Genomic DNA, 19,051 nt, shown 5'->3' on the forward strand with positions numbered 1-19,051 from the left:
GAAAAAATCCTTTTCTTAATGCAGCAATTACTTACAGATATATGCTTGTTATAGTGCCATGTAGATCTCCTCCACAGTCTTGCATTCAGGTAGTGCAGCTTGAGAATTTTATTAGAATAGAGGACTTACCTGGTAAACATCTAAAGGAGGGATTTACTATGGAAGTGTTACTCCTTATGCTATGTGTAACCCTTTGAATGATGAATTGTTTACAAATGAAAAAAAGCATACTATGCACTCTAAATCCAATGTGCATACCTAGCAAATACAACAAGGACAAACCACTTTTTCACTCCTAAGGTGCGCATTATGATGCCTAAAGTTGTAATGCCAGGTACATTTACAGAATTTAAGGGTAGATTAAAAAATGAACTTTATGAAATAGATTATTAATAAATCATACTAGTATATTTTTAATATGACAACCTGCAACATGTTTCAATAGCTCTAAATTGTTGCACAGTTATGAAATTCACTAATAGTCATTGTGAGTAGTAAAGTACTGTGACGGACCCCTGGCACTCCGACTGAGTACCTCCACCAATCGAGGCTCCTAGTTCTCACTGAGGACTCCAAGCACTCCAACCGACACCATCAGCACTGCAGACCCCACTTCCAGCGATGCAGCTGCGCCGGGGTCTCGCCGTCTCCACCCACCCTGGACCCAAGGTCAGGATCCAGCTTCCAGTGGGTGAACCTCTCTTTCCCCAGAGAGCGTAACAGGAACAGAACAGCTCTTACAAGAGCTCAGTAATTATAGCAAGAGAGTTTGACGAGCATAGCAATCCCTTGTAGCAGATTCCCCCAATAAGAGACAGGATTGAGGGTGAAGAAGAACTCCCGCTTTTAATCAAACACTCTGCTTTTATGTCCATTCTACAACCATAGTACCGCCCACAGGGTTTTGAAGTACAACCAATCAATACGTACAATACACTCAGACACTCCCACACAAAATCCTCCCCTCTGCCTGTGATACAATTACTGAACACAATGGGTTAATGTAATTATCACAGGCAGAGAAATACAGTTTTTACACATGTACTATAACTTTAAAATTATATATTCAATCTTCATAAAAATGACATATTATTATTCGGCACACTTTAATTATAAACATTGTCAAAATTCAGCCAATTCCATTCAGGGGTTAAAAAGTTAGCTGGAAGTCCTTTTATGACTGATCGCAAGCACATTTTCATGCCCAAAACAGTTCCAGAGAATCTGGCTGTGCGGCCTATTTCCCATGTTAAAGTCAGTTCAAACAGACGAACGACAACCATTCGAATTGTCGAATGAACTGTCGAATGCATTAGTTCCAGGGAAGGTAAAACTTTAGCGGTGTTCGTGCCGTTCTGTAGCCGATTTTAGTTCCATGAGTTTGACAGCACACACTGCTGACTGCATTGGAATGAATCAAAATGGCTGCTGCCACGTGTTCGGTTTTCTAATGGCGGCCATTTCGACTTCTTCGGCACTTCGGCTGCATCCGAAGTGCCATGCCAAAACTGCAGGTCCTTTCCCAAAGTACTTAAAGGGCCAGAAACAGCACAATAAAATACAATATGTCCAAATACTGTATTTAAAGGGCCAGATCTTGTAGGGACCATAATCACATGGCAAGAGGCTAGCAAGTAGTCCTCTCCAGGCACAAGTGGCGAAGGGCACTTCGTCACAAGTACTACTAGTGCTAAAGATAAAGAAGTAGTAATTAAAAGCTTCTTTTGCATTTAATTAATACATATCTACCTTTAGATAAGTTGTCTATCATTCTTTGCAGAAATGAATGGGGTATAAATCATTAAGGATGATCTTGCATGTCTCACAATTATCCAACAATGTCATAATAATAAGAACAGAAGGGCAAATATAAATTTTGTCTATCCCGAAGAACGATACAAGTACAATAAATAAGAGGTTTAATAGTGGGCGGCCTATACAATGCAAGCCATTGTCATAATTGTAATGCACACCAAATGTAAGCAAATACATTCATAGTTGTAATGCATGTTTCATACATAAGACCCTCCTTTTTTTGCCATTTTATGTTTTTCAAATCCTATGTTGGTGGTCAGAAGGAGAGATCAAGTAGGACCTAGATTAAAGGGACACTATAGTCACCAGAACAACAACAGCTTATTGCATTTGTTCTGGTGTGTAGAATCATTACCTTCAGGCTTTTTGCTGTAAACACTGTCTTTTCAGAGAAAATGCAGTGTTTACATTACAGCCTAGTGATAACTTCACTGGCCAAGCCTCAGATAGCTGTAAGAGATCCTTCCTGGGTCATAGCTGCCTAAAATGCATCCAAACATTCAGTGTCTCCTCCCTCTGCATGCAGACACTGAACTTTTCTCATAGAGATTCATTGATTCAATTCATCTCTATGAGGAGATGCTGATTGGCCAGGGCTGTGTTTGAATCATGCTGGCTCTGCCCCTGATCTGCCTCTTTGTCAGTCTTAGCCAATCCTATGGGGAAGCATTGGGATTGGATCAGGCCACCACTTCTGATGATGTCAGCAGGCAGTGGGAAGGTCTAAAGGAAACAGGGACAAACTATGCAGCTGCAGGCTTGAATTCAAGTAAGATTTCACTTTATCTTTAGAAGCATGAGGGGACCAGGATGGCTAGATAGTGGTTTTAACACTATAGGGTCAGGAATGCATGTTTGTGTTCCTGACCCTATAGTGCTCCTTTAATATTTTAATATATTCCAGATAGTCTGGATATGGTTATTTGGTATGAAAAAAGCAAACACAATGTCATGACATTTCTATGCAGATGACACGCAAATCTATCTGTCCTCTCCTGATCTCTCCCCGTCCCTCTTGACTAGGGTCTCTGACTGCCACTCTGCTAATTCTAACTGGATGGCTGCCCACTTCCAAAACCAAAAACTGAAATTCTAGTCTTTCCTCCCTCAAGTGTTGCTACTCCTGTGTCTGTCTCGCTCCAAGTTAACGGTGCTACCATAAGCTCCACCACGCAGGCTTGCTGCCTAGGTGTTCTCTTTGACTCCGACCTCTCCTTCACGCCTCATGTTCAGTCTATCGCCAAATCCTGTTGTTTCCATCTTGAAAACATTGCGCGCATCCGACCCTACTTAATGACAGATGCTACCAAGGTGCTGGTCCATTCCATTGTCCTTTCTCGCCTTGACTACTATAATCTGCTTCTCAGTGGTCTTCCGTGCTCCCAACTTGCGCTGTTACAGTTCATAATGAATACGGCGGCGAGGCTCACCTTCCTGTCCGCCCGCAACTCCCACGCCTCACCCTTCTGTCACTACCTACATTGGCCTCCTGTAAGATATAGAGCTCAATTTAAAATTCTGGATCTTGCTTTCAAATCTCTACATAATGCTGCTCCCACCTATCTATCCTCACTAATACACAAGTATGTCCCTTCTAGGCCCTTACTCTCTGCTGAAGACTTATGTCTATCTTCTGTCTGTACTACCACCTCTGATGCTCACCTTCAAGACTTCTCCAGGGCTGCACCGTTCCTATGGTACTCACTTCCCTCCTCCATTAGATGCTCACCCACTTCCCTCCTCCGTTAGATGTTCACCCAAAAAATCATTAAAAACCCACTTCTTCATAAAAGCGTATCAATTAAACTGTTAATAGCTCCCGACTGATTCCTCTCTTGCAACTGTCATTAGTCTAATACTATCCTTACCTTTTGTGTCACTTTACCCCACTCCCTCTAGCATGTAAGCTCATTGAGCAGGGCCCTCAACCCCTCTGTTCCTGTGTGTCCAACTTGGCTGGTTACAACTATGTCTGTTCGTCCACCCACTGTAATGCGCTGCGGAATTTGTTGGTGCTATATAAATAATAATAATTATAACAACTTTTTTTTTTTCCCTACCAAACTGTTTATACTGTAAACTGATATATAGTCTGAAATACATGCTGGTTAACAGGAAAGTGGGATTTAAGATAACTTTGCATTCCATCATGAAGGAACATGTGCTTGTCTATAGGTGACAAGCAGTTACAGTGTGTTCTTGGTTGCTTGTTAGCTTGTACAACTTCATGCAGCAAGACTCAATCAAAGCTTAAAGATTCTGTGTTACAATGGAACACAGATAAATATAGTATTACTAGACTACAAATTATATTTATTTCATTTACTTTATCGAAAATAGAATACTCATGACCGGATCTTGCATAAGGCAATGAGTATGTGTTTACTAGAATAAGCCTCTAAGCTGATCTCGTGATTAGGTCACATCATGATTATGCATTTTAAGAAGCCACAAACAAATCTGCCTTAACACCCATTCCTGGAAAACAAAAATACTCAAAAAGTTGGAAAGATCCAAACTAGCAGAGTATGAACTGGAGTATAAGGTTAATAGATAGATATATAAATGTAACTATAAATATAAAGGTTCTTCAGTCAGTATAGTTAATAGTTAGATAGCATAGGAATGAAGTAGAAAAGTCTATATAGTGCAATCAAGCCTTAATGGCTCACCTCCAAAATATCCTAGTAATATACACCTTCCTACTAAGCTCTTAAATAGCGACTGTCTAGAGACTTTAATAAACAGTGCATAGGGTCAAGTCTAGTAGCTCTGAGCGTGTAGGGTAGGTAAATGTCATTAAACTAACATAAGTATCTAGGAGACTGGCCACTATAAAAGGCCTGAATAGTTGTAAAAGTGCGGTGTGAATAGTGATGGCGTTAGTGTAGCTAAAATCCTGTAAATGCACATCCTAGAACACAATAATCAGCCATTACAGAAGACATGACAGGCTTATGGGATATGACTGCTATTCGCTAGAATAGTGAACGTGCTAGCAACTGTAAGGGATTGGTAATGACCCTTTCAATAGTAGTGCAGTTGACTGTAACACTAAACAGACAATTACTAATAATAGTGATGCCATCCCCTGCCTAATAATAGTGATGCCATCCCCTGCCGAAGGTGCACCACAGTAAGCACCGAAACGCGCGACGGGCTCATACTCCTTTCTATTTCTTTTCACTAAGGCTATCTATCACTATGTGCAGGTAACCAACATCCTAAGTATGGTTCTGCACATAGAGTCACTCTAATTTCCTACTCTTTTTCACCTCTTAACTGGTCACTACCTTTTTGCTAAGGTTCATTCATTCTGACACTGTTCAGTCTGGGACGGAATAAGTACTGCTTTCTGCATCACTATTATTAGTAATTGTCTGTTTAGTGTTTCTGGCTGTTTATAGCATTCGTATGTTTGAGAGCAATTATATGCTTCTCCAGTTCTGTGGATTGGTGTCTACAGTAGCTGCCTGTATATCTGGAAGGGAATATCTCCTAAACGGCGTCTAACCCCTTTTATGCCTGAGGGTGCCGTTATAGGGTCCTCACAATAGGTTAGTCTTCAAACTAAAAGAAATTGGTCTAGATGAATATTCTTGTTCCTAGGTAGAAGACTGGCTTAAGGATAGAGTACAATGAGTTGTCATTAGAGATGTCCCGAACAGTTCGCCGGGAACTGTTCGCCGGCGAACATAGCTTGTTCGCCGTGGCGGGCGAACATATGCGATGTTCGGTCCGCCCCTATTCGTCATGGAGGTGGGAGGGTCTGGGAGGGAGGGTCTGCTGCTGATTGGCTGGAATGTGTCTGCTGACTGTGAGGTACAGGGTGAAAGTTTACTCAATGATGACGAATAGGGGGCGGACCGAACATCGCATATGTTCGCCCGCCGTGGGACCGCGAACAAGCTATGTTCGCTGGCGAATAGTTCCCGGCGAACTGTTCGGGACATCTCTAGTTGTCATTAAATGGTAAATTTTCAAGATGGACAAAAGTAGTAAGTGGTGTCCTTCAGGGTTCTATTTTGGGACCGCTTCTATTTAACATATTTATAAATGATCTTGAAATAGGCATTGAAAGCCATGTTTTAGTGTTTGCAGATGACACAAAATTTTGTAAAGTAATACAATGTGAGCAGGATATTGCTTTGCTGCAGAGGGATTTAGATAGATTGAGGGACTGGGCACTAAAATGGCAGATTAAATTTAAGGGGACACTATAGTAGGGAGCCCGGCAGTGGAATAAGGTTAGTAACTGAAGGGGTTTTAACCCATTCAGCACCATGGGAGGGGGACCCTGAGGGTGGGGGCACCCTCAGGGTACTATAGTGTTAGGAAAACCGATTTGTTTCCCTGACACTATAGTGATCCTTTAATGTAGAGAAATGCAAATTTATGCACTTCAGGATCAAGAATGCACAAGCAACTTACACCCTAAATGGTAGTGAATTAGGGGTAACCACACACGAGAAGGATTTGGGATTTTTAGAGATAACAAATTAGGCAGCAATATGTCAATCTGCAGTTGCTAAGGCCAGTAAGGGATGAAAATATAATTTTGCCTCTTTATAAATTGCTGGTTAGACCACACCTTAAATATGCTGTGCAATTTTGGACACCTGTTCTAAAGAAACATACCATGGCACTAGAAAAAGTGCAAAGACGAGATACAAAATTGATAAAGGAATGGAGCATTTTAGTTACGAAGTAAGGTGAAAAAATGTAAATCTCTTTAGTTTGGAAAAACGGCGTCTCAGAGGAGATATGATAAAATTATACAAATATATTTGGGGCCAGTACAAACCATTATCTGGAAATCTGTTCATAAACAGGGCTATACATAGGACACAAGGTCACGCATTTAGGCTGGAAGAAAATAGATTTAACCCCTTAAGGACACATGACATTTGTGACATGTCATGATTCCCTTTTATTCCAGAAGTTTGGTCCTTAAGGGGTTAATCTAAGGCAAAGAAAATGTTTTTTTTATAGTAAGAACTATAAGGATATGGAATTCTCTGCCTGAAGAGGTGGTTTTATCAGAGTCCATACAGATGTTTAAACAGCAATTGGATAAATACTTACAAAAACATAACATACAGGGATATCATTTCTAATTAGTGGGGTGATAGCTGCTTGATCCAAGGTGATATCTGACTGCCATTTTGGGGCCAAGAAGGACATTTTTCCCAGTTTGTTGCAAAATTGGAAGCGCTTCAGACTGTTTTTTTTGCCTTCGTTTGGATCAACAGCAAAAACATATGTGAGGAAGTCTGAACTTAATGGACGCAAGTCTCTTTTCAGCTATGTAACTATGTAACTATATGTAATTATCTAAGTCAGCTAGCAGGAAAACTAACAGCCAAGCAAATACAGAGTTCTCACGGTGTGAACGTGGGCTAAGGCTGAGAGTAGTTGGCAAGTCAGTCCACACACGCCTAGCCGATGCCCCTTATGGAGGCCTTGATTATAGGCTAGGAAAGGACGTCTGTGAACCTCCTTTGCTGTACTCCAGCACCCCTTGTCTCCACGTGGTCTTCACATCGCCTTCCGACCGAGGCACTCCTCCAGCCCTGCGATCTTCTAGGAGCCTGTACCAGTTTTCCCCGGACTCTGTGCCATCTCAGAGCCGAGTCTTTCCCAGGTGGGGGTCACGCAAGGTTGCAGTCCGCCGCTGCAGAATGTGTCTTGCATTCCTCCGCACGCGCGGGTGGTAGGTAGGGGGAAAACCCTGTGTGGCTCCAGTCCTGGGTGGGCTAACAGTAGTGTGTGATGCGGCTTTAGCTTTGTTTAGCCCTTTACGGGACGTTGCTCTGGCCGGCAGTCACGCAGTGGGTGCCGTGGATTCGTCACTGACTGGCTTCGGTGCAGGAAGCTGATTCCTACTCTCCAGTCACTCCTAGAATTGCCTGCTTATGTTGTTGAATTTTGCTTCAAAGGCTGCTGCCCAGTCGCTGGAAGTCTGGCGTTCTGTGTGTACCCCGGTGCCGTCGACCATCTTGGGTTGGCCTCGTGGCTCCTGCCTGTAGATGTTGCGGAGGTAAGTGCTTTTCGGAGGTAAGTGCTTGTTATGTGGGGTCAGACCAGGATGACCTCCACCGGTCCCGAGAGGGAGGGGAATGAGGGCTCCGACACTAGGCGAGTGAGTGGTGCTCGCAATGTTGCTTGAGTGGTGTTTGTTTGTTCCTCTCGGTGGCACCTCACGATTGGTGGCCTTTCTGTGACGATTAATCACTGTTTTAGCAATAAAAATCTGCTTAGTTTGTCAATTGCTGCAGGAGCTGCTGAGGCTAGCATTCTCTCAGCTCTGCGCCCCGCCCCCTTATCATATTATTTTATATCTGGCTTGGTGGTCTCTCTCCATGATATGGCGCTCACACCCAGTGGAATTTTCTTTACCATGTGAACCATCCTTTTCTCTTTTCTTCCCGCAATTTGCACATGGTTGTAGTAATAATGTTTAGCATGTCTCTTTAACCAAAAATTGTGCTGTTATCAAATGCCATGATATTGTTTACTTTGTATTTTTTTCATTAGCTGATAACTGCTGTTGTGGCACCACAGGCTTGTTTGTAACTCTAAGAACTGAAAAATAAAGAATTTAAAAAGAAAATAGGAATGCGTCAATTCCAGCCCAGAAGGCCCCCTAAAACTCTTGAAAGGAACCCAGATTACACATTTGTCATTTCCTTAGGAAACCATTCTTTAGTTTTAAAATTAACACAGCTACCCATTCTTTAACAGTAATACAATGTAAAACAAAATAGATTCTGAAAAACGCTTCATTACATTCTCCTCTGCATTTCCTGATCGCAAGAGTAAAAAAACGAAACCACTTCAGCAATTTATTTTGTGCATTTACCTCTGAAGTTTATATTTATATGTCCCTTTACCATGCATTGAGGAACTGCTGAAACAAGACAAGGAACCTATTTTAGGTCCTGATCCAGGGATTAAGAAAAAGTTATATAAACAATATTAATTGTATAAAATGCAAATCTCTATCGATTCTCCTTAATGCGTTTTAAGTGATTGACAGAAATTGACAGAAAATGGTTATGCTGATTGATTTATAAGTGCAACAAAAATAGAGAATATGAGAATTCTGAGACACACCACTAATTTTAATTGTGAAACTTAAAATTGTGCAATTGTGGTCGACTTTGTACACAAAAGTAAATATAGGATTTCCTGTTTATTTATTTTTTTGTATGGGAATAGCAGGTGTGCTGCCTGCTAAGCACTATGTGCTGGTTTAGGCTTGTAAAGGCCAATTAAAAAGTCTGCTATCACAGTAGGGAAGTAAGAAATTGGTAAGTACAGGATCTTTGCATCTAAGCCTGCAGAGTAACGAGTCCAAGGGTACACTGCTGTCAGTGCATGCTCCATGCAGTCTGTGACCAGGGACAGCTTCGAGTTGGACTTTGACAGAGTGGATTCAATAGTTTCGCAATCTAGGTAAAAAACATAATTATTTATAATGATAAAATGAAACAAACATACAAATTAAGGTTTCAATAGAGCATTTTCACCTCCCAATTAGATCTGGAGGTGATTCTTCAATACTCCGCTTTGACTTAAAGGGATACTATAAAATTCAAAACAACTATAGCTTAATAAAGCAGTTTTTGCTTATAGATTATGCCCCTGCACGTTCACTGCTCAATTATCTGCCATTTAGAAGTTAAATCACTTTCATTTATGTTTTTAAAACCCTAGCCTCACCTCCCCTGGCTGTGATTTACAGAATGGTCAATTTTGAATCAGATGTTTTCTTGCTTTAGAAATTTTGATATCCTGCTCTGTAAATTAAACTTTAATCACACACACAAGAGGCTATTGCATGGTCTCGAAGGCTATTAACAGAGCAGGAGATACATTCCAGATTAAACATACTGAGCAATAAAGGAACCTATAATATCTTCTTCAGGCGCCCATGCTGGCTGCCACACTTTTCTCAGGCACCTGACCTCTCCAGGAATTATCTTAATTTTAACCCCCTTACACTCATAATTCATCACAAATATTTCAAGGACCAATATCAACTCCACATATCACACAACTGGATTTACCAAAATTGAGCAAATGGCATTAAAAAACTGGGATACACAACTGAAATATACTTCCACTGGACCATCTTACTACAAGAAAGAGATACAGGCCGTAAACTCGAAAGAACGTGGCGCAGGACACATGATCCAGAGGATAAAGCTGCTCTTACCAAACATCTAAACGAATATCAATTCAATATAACTCAGAAAAAAATCTTCATTTTTATTATGCAAATTTGCACTTTCCCACAATAGACCCAGGCAACTGTTTCGCACAGTAGAAAGGCTCTGCAAACCAGCATGCATGCATATCCCAACCAACTTTTCTCAGGATAAGTGTGAAACATTTGCGATCTTCTTCAGAGACAAGATTTCCTCAATCTGAGCCTCTATCAGAGCAGGCCAAACAGTTACACACCAGAACCTCTACAATGGAATGCAGTATTGCCCCAGTTTATGGTACACTTTTACAAATGCAAAAGTTACACCCTACTACATGTGACTTAGACCCTGCTCCAACTCAGCTTATATCTGCATGCATTGAAACACTCGCCCCAGCCCTCACAAAAATAGTGCAGTATTTACTAAAAACTGGAGACTTCCCAGATCCTTTAATAAAATAAGCTATAGTAAAACCACTCCTAAAGAAACCTGCATGGCTAATTACAGACCAGTATCCAACCTTCCATTTCTAGGGGAAATAATTGAAAAAGTAGTGGCAACTCAACTGGAGGCCCATCTATCAAGCTTGAACATCTTTGATCCTTTCCAGTCAGGTTTCAGATGCTGCCACAGCACTCAAACAGCTTGCGTGAAAGGTAAGGCAGATGTAATATTCAACTTCATCCCATCAAAGTTAAAGTAGAACCTGTGGGTTGTTTTAAGATGGTCCCACACTAAGATGATTCATTTGTTATATTATGGTGGGTTTGCCCACTATCACTCTAGCAAGGTACCAAACTGTGAATTCTAAAGTAGCTTTAATTTTGGAATGGGTTGCTCTTTCTAAAGAGTCAATGTACAGTGTCCAGGTATGATAAAACTTTTTTGTCAAAGTGCTTTTATTTAGAGAAGTTTTAGTCTAATCAATTTTAAATAAGTAGGAACTTTTTTTTGTGTAAAGCAGTGACAATAGGGGAGAGGAGGTACTGATCCAGTGGCTTAATAAACATTTATGTGCAGCAGGAAGGATCATATAAGCAAGTCTAGGAACTCGTCCCAAATCCTATGCTGGGAACCCAAGCACCGCCAGTAGTAGACAAATATGAAATGGTTTACCCAATAGTTGAGTAATCTCTAACTTGCCCCTAAAATGCCCTAATTGATACAATTAGTCATACTCTCACACATATCTTATTCAACTCTCTCCCTCACACCTAATTAACTAAACTCACAATCATACCATATAAATTATTCTAAAAAAAAAACCACATCCAATTATCTGCGCACTCTCACACACACGCGAATAGACAATCATCCACCCATACATATGCATATACAGCACCCTCATTCATACTACAACAGTACATAAGCAACAATCCAGGAATATGTGATGTTGATGTAGAATTATTAAAAATCTTTATTGTACTTGTATTGAATTATTGCACTAACTCCATTTTAACCTGATGCTGTGACAAATCCTCCATTTTGTCCTCCTAACCTGACTTCTTCAATCCTCCATTTTGTCCTCATAACCTGACTTCTCCATATGAAAACTACATTACATGACAGAATTGCTCAGCACATCTAACACAATAGACAAAGACTGTATTTTTCCATAAAGATATGACTAACCCAGGAACTGCTGAATTTCCCCTAACTCGCAACATAGTATAAATTGAAGGCCATGAGAACACTGTAGTAATGAAATGTTCTATTCATAAGAGACCTTGCACCTGACCACGAGATCTGACATCACTGACCGTGTAAAATGACGCTCAAGACCCCCTTGTCCCCACCCGTGTCCAAAATAATACCACCTCTTGGTGGGTGGACACGAAGCTAACCACTTAGTTTTTGATCCAATTAATAATATTGATGGGTGGACACTGATATAGTCACATAACGTTTAATCCAATTAATGATGTTTATTTGTTATTATCTGATATTCAATGATGATGTCATTTTGCTTTTAAAAAGATCTGCACAACTGTTTTCCAACCAGATTGCATTAAATTTTCTGAAGTGCTTTTAACCTGAACTCCATGTGTCAGTGTGAGCTTACTTCTGCGTATACGCAATTTAATCATCTCAGATTTGGACAGGAACAGATAGACATTTAAACATATTTGTTTATTTCTAAATTAATCTACATCAATTTGGCGCCTAGCGTGGGGCATCGGGCTATGACCTCTGGCCGGTGAGCCGTCCTAAGGAAGACAAGGTTGGACGGGGGAATCCTGGGGGTAGGAAAGGAGACTGATCACCTCCAGGTACACGGTAGAGACTTCTGCAGAGCCACCGGTATGTTCCGGCCCCTTTGATTGACCCGCCCACGTGTCTGTGACTGCTTCCCGGGAGGACATTGTAACGGATCACCTGGCACCCCGACTGAGTACCTCCGTTAATGGATGCTCCTAGTGCTTCCTGAGGACTCCAAGCACTCTGGCAGACACCACAATCACCGAATCCGAGAAACCTTTTAAATTCTCCCAAGCATATGAATGCTGTAGACCATTGAATAGGAACCATACGAATAGGCTTGTACTCCTAGCAGTCAACTGGAACAGCACTCAATAAATCCTTCCCCCCAATAATGAGACGACACATCACTTTGAGGGTAAAACAGGAACTCTGGACTGGCTCATCCAGCCTGGCTTTTATTTCCAACTCACACATACAGGCCACACCCAGGGGGAGGCATAAAAGAACCAATGACATAGATGTTACCTCCCACACATCCCCTCCCCTTAGTGTGACACATAATCCCATTATGCATACAGTGTAACATATACTTTTACACAACTTTCATAACTTTAAAACCATACATCACATTCACATAAAAATACATATCCACAATCAATCCATTCAGGGGAACAACATATTAAAAAATGGCATGAATCCGACCAGGGGTTAAAAAGTTACTAAAAGTATCTTTTGTTCCTTTCTGGCTGGCAGAAAAACATCCCCACAATGCACCCTGGTTTCCTCCCTTCTGCCCTGGAGTTAATTGGAGAAGTAATCCAATTACCCAGGACTAAAGGCAGACTCCATTAACCACATGGTTGCAAAACAACATAAAACACTTTAAAATACATAAAGTCACATTTACACATAACACACAGACATTTCACCTATCCCCAGATAGCTGGGATCTGCACGCACAAAACTACCGAATAGCGCGCAGATCCTACTCACACAGTACAATTGCCATGGAGCTAAAGTCTTTCCCATAGTCTTTCATTATATAGATAGGCTCCATGGTATGGCTATCTGGGGTATCACATTCCCATAAAGTCTGGTCCATAGTCCAAAGGCAAGAGGCGGGCAAGCAGCCCCCTCCAAGGACACGTGGCGAGTTCGGTTTCGCCACACTTCTCCCCTTTACCCCCCAGACTAACAGGGTATCTGACCTCCTGCCGGTCCGTGCCCTGGTTAGTCCAGCAACCCACCCATGAAGCACAAACAGCAGTACCTCCCACCCACAATAACTGGTTACTACACCTGGGTAGAGGAGAACTTTGTCCAGGTCCAGGTGCCTCACCACGGCTGTGTGGGGGACTGGTAGTCTGCCTTGGTGGGTTGCTGAGTGGGCAGAGACCAGCGGTACTCTGCCCTGGTGCCAGCGCTACCACTGAAGTAGCCTGATTGGAGCCTGGTTGTGGGAGGGGGAGACCGACCGTCTCTCCTCTGGGTACACAGCTCTGCTGCTGGAGACAGACTGTCTCCCCTTTGGCTAAACAGCCCTGTCGTGGGGGGGCAGGACCGACCGTCCCTACCCCCTGTGCTGGAAGTGCAGAGACCACTGTCCCATCTGCACAGGTGTGGGGCTTACAGTCTCCCCCTGGTACATTAAGCTGCCGCTGGGGAGAGGTGGTAACCAGCTCCTCTCCCATTAGAACACTCTGCCGCTGGGGAATGGAGACTGGGCTCTCTATTCCCTGTACATTAATGATCCGCCGCTGGGGAGAGATGGTAACAATCTCCTCTCCCATACATACTTCCCGTCTCTGCGGAGGGAGACCGACTGTCTCTCCTCCCAGCACAGAGTCCTGCTGAGGGGGAAAGGGGGCTGGGCTCTCCATTCCCTGCTGGATACTCTGCCGCTGGGGAATGGAGACTGGGCTCCCAATTCCCAACAAATCACACTGCCGCTGGGGAGGGAGGACGGCCCCTTCAGCTCCCTGTAAATTGGGCGCAGAGACCACGGTCCCATCTGCGCTGGTGTGGGGCTTACTGTCTCCCCTTGGTGTGCTAAGCTGCCGCTGGGGAGAGGGGGTAACAAACTCCTCTCCCTTACACACTTTCAGCCGCTGGGGAGCAGGGCTGACCCTCTGTACTCCCTGTAGGCAGGGCGCAGAGACCACGGTCCCATCTGCGCTGGTGAGGGGCTTACTGTCTCCCCTTGGTGAGCTGTGCTGCCGCTGGGGAGAGGGAATAACAAACTCCTCTCCCTTACACACCTTCAACCGCTGGGGAGAGGGGATAACAGGCTCCTCTCCCTGCACCGTAGACTGCCGCTGGGGAGCAAGAACGGCACCTTCAGCTCCCTGTAACGCACACTGCCGCTGGGGATCTGGGCCGACTGCCCAGCATCCCTGTAGGGCCGGTAGAGAGACCGCAGTCCCATCTCCACCTGCCATCTGTGAGTCTTCCCAGGACCAATCCGTGAGGCCTCTCAACATTTGTGAGTAAGGGCCACCTGCTTCCCCACCTGGCAACTCTGGCTGCTGCTGGGGATCTGGGCCGGCTGCCCAGCATCCCGGTGGAGAGACCTTGGTCCCATCTCTACCTGCCTGTTGTGGTTCCTCACCGGACCAGTCTATGAGGACCCCCACTTCGGGTTCTTCCCGCCGCCTCAGGGAAAGACGGCTAACCTCCTCGGATGCAGCCTCTACTCGGCTGCTGTAACGCTCCTGCTGCTGAGCATACTTCCTCTCTTTCGCCAACCGGAATTCTCGGTCCAGCCTTGTGTTTCGCTCGGCCATGACCTGGTTCCAGATCACCCGGCGTGTCTCCATGGGTATATCATCCCCATACTCGGCCACTCGCTGCCTCACCTCGGCCAGCCAATCATCTCCAGAGCCAGAACCTTCCATACTAGTCTGCTCCCAGGGGCGCTGCACGAGTGCTAGCGTTGCCCTCAATTTGTAAATCCAAACAGTGTCTCTGAGCTGCTTTACCTCGCACTAGGACGCCATCCCACCGCTTGCCACCAATGTAACGGATCACCTGGCACCCCGACTGAGTACCTCCGTTAATGGATGCTCCTAGTGCTTCCTGAGGACTCCAAGCACTCTGGCAGACACCACAATCACCGAATCCGAGAAACCTTTTAAATTCTCCCAAGCATATGAATGCTGTAGACCATTGAATAGGAACCATACGAATAGGCTTGTACTCCTAGCAGTCAACTGGAACAGCACTCAATAAATCCTTCCCCCCAATAATGAGACGACACATCACTTTGAGGGTAAAACAGGAACTCTGGACTGGCTCATCCAGCCTGGCTTTTATTTCCAACTCACACATACAGGCCACACCCAGGGGGAGGCATAAAAGAACCAATGACATAGATGTTACCTCCCACACATCCCCTCCCCTTAGTGTGACACATAATCCCATTATGCATACAGTGTAACATATACTTTTACACAACTTTCATAACTTTAAAACCATACATCACATTCACATAAAAATACATATCCACAATCAATCCATTCAGGGGAACAACATATTAAAAAATGGCATGAATCCGACCAGGGGTTAAAAAGTTACTAAAAGTATCTTTTGTTCCTTTCTGGCTGGCAGAAAAACATCCCCACAATGCACCCTGGTTTCCTCCCTTCTGCCCTGGAGTTAATTGGAGAAGTAATCCAATTACCCAGGACTAAAGGCAGACTCCATTAACCACATGGTTGCAAAACAACATAAAACACTTTAAAATACATAAAGTCACATTTACACATAACACACAGACATTTCACCTATCCCCAGATAGCTGGGATCTGCACGCACAAAACTACCGAATAGCGCGCAGATCCTACTCACACAGTACAATTGCCATGGAGCTAAAGTCTTTCCCATAGTCTTTCATTATATAGATAGGCTCCATGGTATGGCTATCTGGGGTATCACATTCCCATAAAGTCTGGTCCATAGTCCAAAGGCAAGAGGCGGGCAAGCAGCCCCCTCCAAGGACACGTGGCGAGTTCGGTTTCGCCACAGACATCAAAGACAGGTAATATCTTGCCCGGTGTCTCGTTACTCACTTGTTTACCTGCATTTTAGTCTATCTGTTGCCTGGGTGTGTTTGAATTGTTTGCCTGTTTCCCCATTTTGAGATAAAGGGGGGGTGGACCTGCAGGGGATTTGCCTGGGGTTCTGTCTTGCTTGTTTTCCCCTTTTTGGGATAAAGGGGGGTGGACCTGAGGGGACTTGCCTGGGTCTTCAGTATATCTGTCTATCTGTTTGTATTTTACCCCTTTTTGGGATAAAGGGGGGTGGACCTGAAGGGATTCGCCTGGGTCTTCTGTTGCCTGTTTTACCCCTTTTAGGAACCACGGTGCTGTGGTTGTAGGGAAAAAGGGGGGTTGACCTGTGGATGTGTTCCTGGGGGTCATCTTTTCCTGTTTAACTCTTTTAGGAGCCTCGTGGCTGGGGCTGTAGGGAAAAAGAGGTGTGTTGGATCTGTGGAGATTGTGTAGACTCATAGTTTCCTGGGGATCCTTCTTGTGTCACTTTGATAGCCTAGCTAGCTTCTCTGTGCACGTTACTCTGCTTGCAGAGTGGTGGTACCCTCCAGCTTTGAGCGCTGAGCTGGAGCCATTCCAATTTTTTTTATTTGTGGTGGATGAATTCGGGCAGGCATTGCTGTTTTCATCGCCACGGAGTAGTGAGACTTATAAAGTGGGTTTTTATAGGGGCACTACAAGGGTGAGGGTAGCGCAGACACTATTAGTGGGCTGCTGTGTCGAGGGAGGCTGGCGGAACTCGGACCGGTGTCAGTTGTTTTCCGCGGCCGCAGGTAGTGGAGACACTACGGGATTGAGGGAGGTGACTTTGGAGTAAGCACACGAGTAAAGGAAAGGAATTACTGTTGATTTCATTTGAACTGTGATGCATGCACTGTATTTCAATTGTACTGTTGTTTTGTTTGTGTAATTAGGAGTTATTTAAACTCCTGTGTCTGTCTCTAAGGATTTTTCCTTGCCTTTTCCCTTTTCTATACTTCCTATATTATTATTCTATCCTCTCCTATTTCTATTGTGAGAGAAGTGACTGGTCACACACTTCTCACCTCGCTCCAATTAGTGACTAGTCTACGTTTTGGGAAGACGCACTTGGGGGGGACCCACCCCTCTCGAGTGTCAGTCCACCATTGTAGACACTGTTTAAAACCTTTTCCCCCTATATCTGGGACGCCTGTATAGGAGGGGAATGGAACAGGGTTAGAAAAGCCCAATAAGGGCTGGCTAGCGCGTGTGATCTAGTTGAAGATAGAGATTGCTAAAGTGTGTAAAATTGCTGTGCCTTCATGTGGTAGATTACTGACAGAGAAGAAAGCAAGCTTACTGGTACAGAGTAGCAATGCTATTCAGCAGGAAGGTAGGGTTGAGGAAGAACTAGATCACAAAGGGTTAAGAATGTATGTATATTATAATAATTGTTTTTGTATTTTGTGTTAGCCATTACCCTGGTAGAGGGTGGGGGTTTTGTATTGAGTTTCACTGAAGAGTATTATTAAATGTTGTGTTTTTGTGTCTCTTTGCTTTTGCAATAATTGTAACGTAACTGTCTTTCCAGCACTGACATGGTTAAAATGTCATGCTTGCAGTCCCCCTTGTTTCTCCCCCTCCCTTTTTGCCTTCTGTGAGACAGGGGAGGGAGGAGGAGGGGGGGGGGGGCGTGGTTGCGACTCAGTGCGATTCAGATTTGCGTTCCGTAGAGTTATCCAGAACTTAGCAATGTGGGGGATGTAGCTCAGTGTTTATTACGAAGGTTAGGAAAGTGAATCTGATGCAGGAATAGAGAATTATTTGGACGAGTTAAAAATGTAAAGGCAAGTGTGATTTGTTGCATCACTATGCAATGTGGATAGAGGGAATATGCAAAGTTGTTAAGCTAGATTGTGAAGAGGAAAAGTGATTAATGGCTGTAGGTATATTGTTTGCATTCCGTGAGTTTATTTATTTATTTTATTTATTTATTTATTTATTTATTTTTTAATTTTTGCACCATGTTATTTCAAAGCTTCACGGGCTGTTACATGTATAATGCTTTCATTTGTCAGCTGAAATGCCCTAAAAGAAAATGGCCCCTAGAACAAAAGAAGGTTGTCCTTAGTACCCACGCCTCCTCCTGCCCTCACTCTGCCCTTAGTGAGGTCATATCCGCCCGTGTATTGTGTCATGCTCATCCTATCTTAAAGACATGCTGTCTTCCTTAATTCCCATATGTTATGAACAAAAAGGTTACGGTTACTAGGATTATCCTGCTATTAGTTTCCCTGTGTCAGGAAAGTGTCTGTGACAAGTAATGGTTAATATGTAGATAGAATATATATGTCTATCGTTTCACGTATAAGTAACAAGTGTGTTTTAGCTTTGTGTACAAAGATTGATAACATGCTGAAAGAAGGGTTATCTTAAAGAACATTTACTAAAAGAAAGTTCTAATAAACCAAGATTTCTTGAACAAATGAATAAGCCAAGTTTAAAGACTGACTAACATAATTTTTGTTGTAAGCCCAGATATTTTATTATTGCATATGCGCAGGAATTGAGACTTTGGGCATTATAGTATATTAATTCTAGATCTGTTACTAGCAGCAAGTGCTTAGCCTTATGCCTATCCCACGCATGCTTAAAACACTTCTACGGAGTTAACCTCTACCACTCCAGTTGGAAGGCTATTCCATGCATCCACTACCCTCTCAGTAATGTAATACTTCCTTATATTATTTTTAAACCTTGGTCCCTCTATCTTTGAGACTATGTCCTCTTGTTATGGTAGTTTTCCTTCTT

The 19,051-nt window shown here is 43.3% G+C and overlaps 1 protein-coding gene across 1 annotated transcript in view; it reads right to left on the reverse strand.

Moving 5' to 3' along the window:
- Positions 1-8,493: 8,493 nt before the first annotated feature.
- Positions 8,494-19,051, reverse strand: part of LOC134568546 (retinol dehydrogenase 7-like) — a 43,936-nt gene continuing 33,378 nt past the window's right edge. Inside the window, exon 5 of the mRNA XM_063427190.1 lies at positions 8,494-9,269. Coding sequence (XP_063283260.1) covers positions 9,052-9,269 — 218 coding nt within the window. The 3' untranslated portion in view covers positions 8,494-9,051. The remainder of the gene's footprint in view (positions 9,270-19,051) is intronic.

This window comes from Pelobates fuscus, chromosome 1 (genome assembly GCF_036172605.1).
Source record: "Pelobates fuscus isolate aPelFus1 chromosome 1, aPelFus1.pri, whole genome shotgun sequence".
Lineage (NCBI taxonomy): Eukaryota > Metazoa > Chordata > Amphibia > Anura > Pelobatidae > Pelobates > Pelobates fuscus.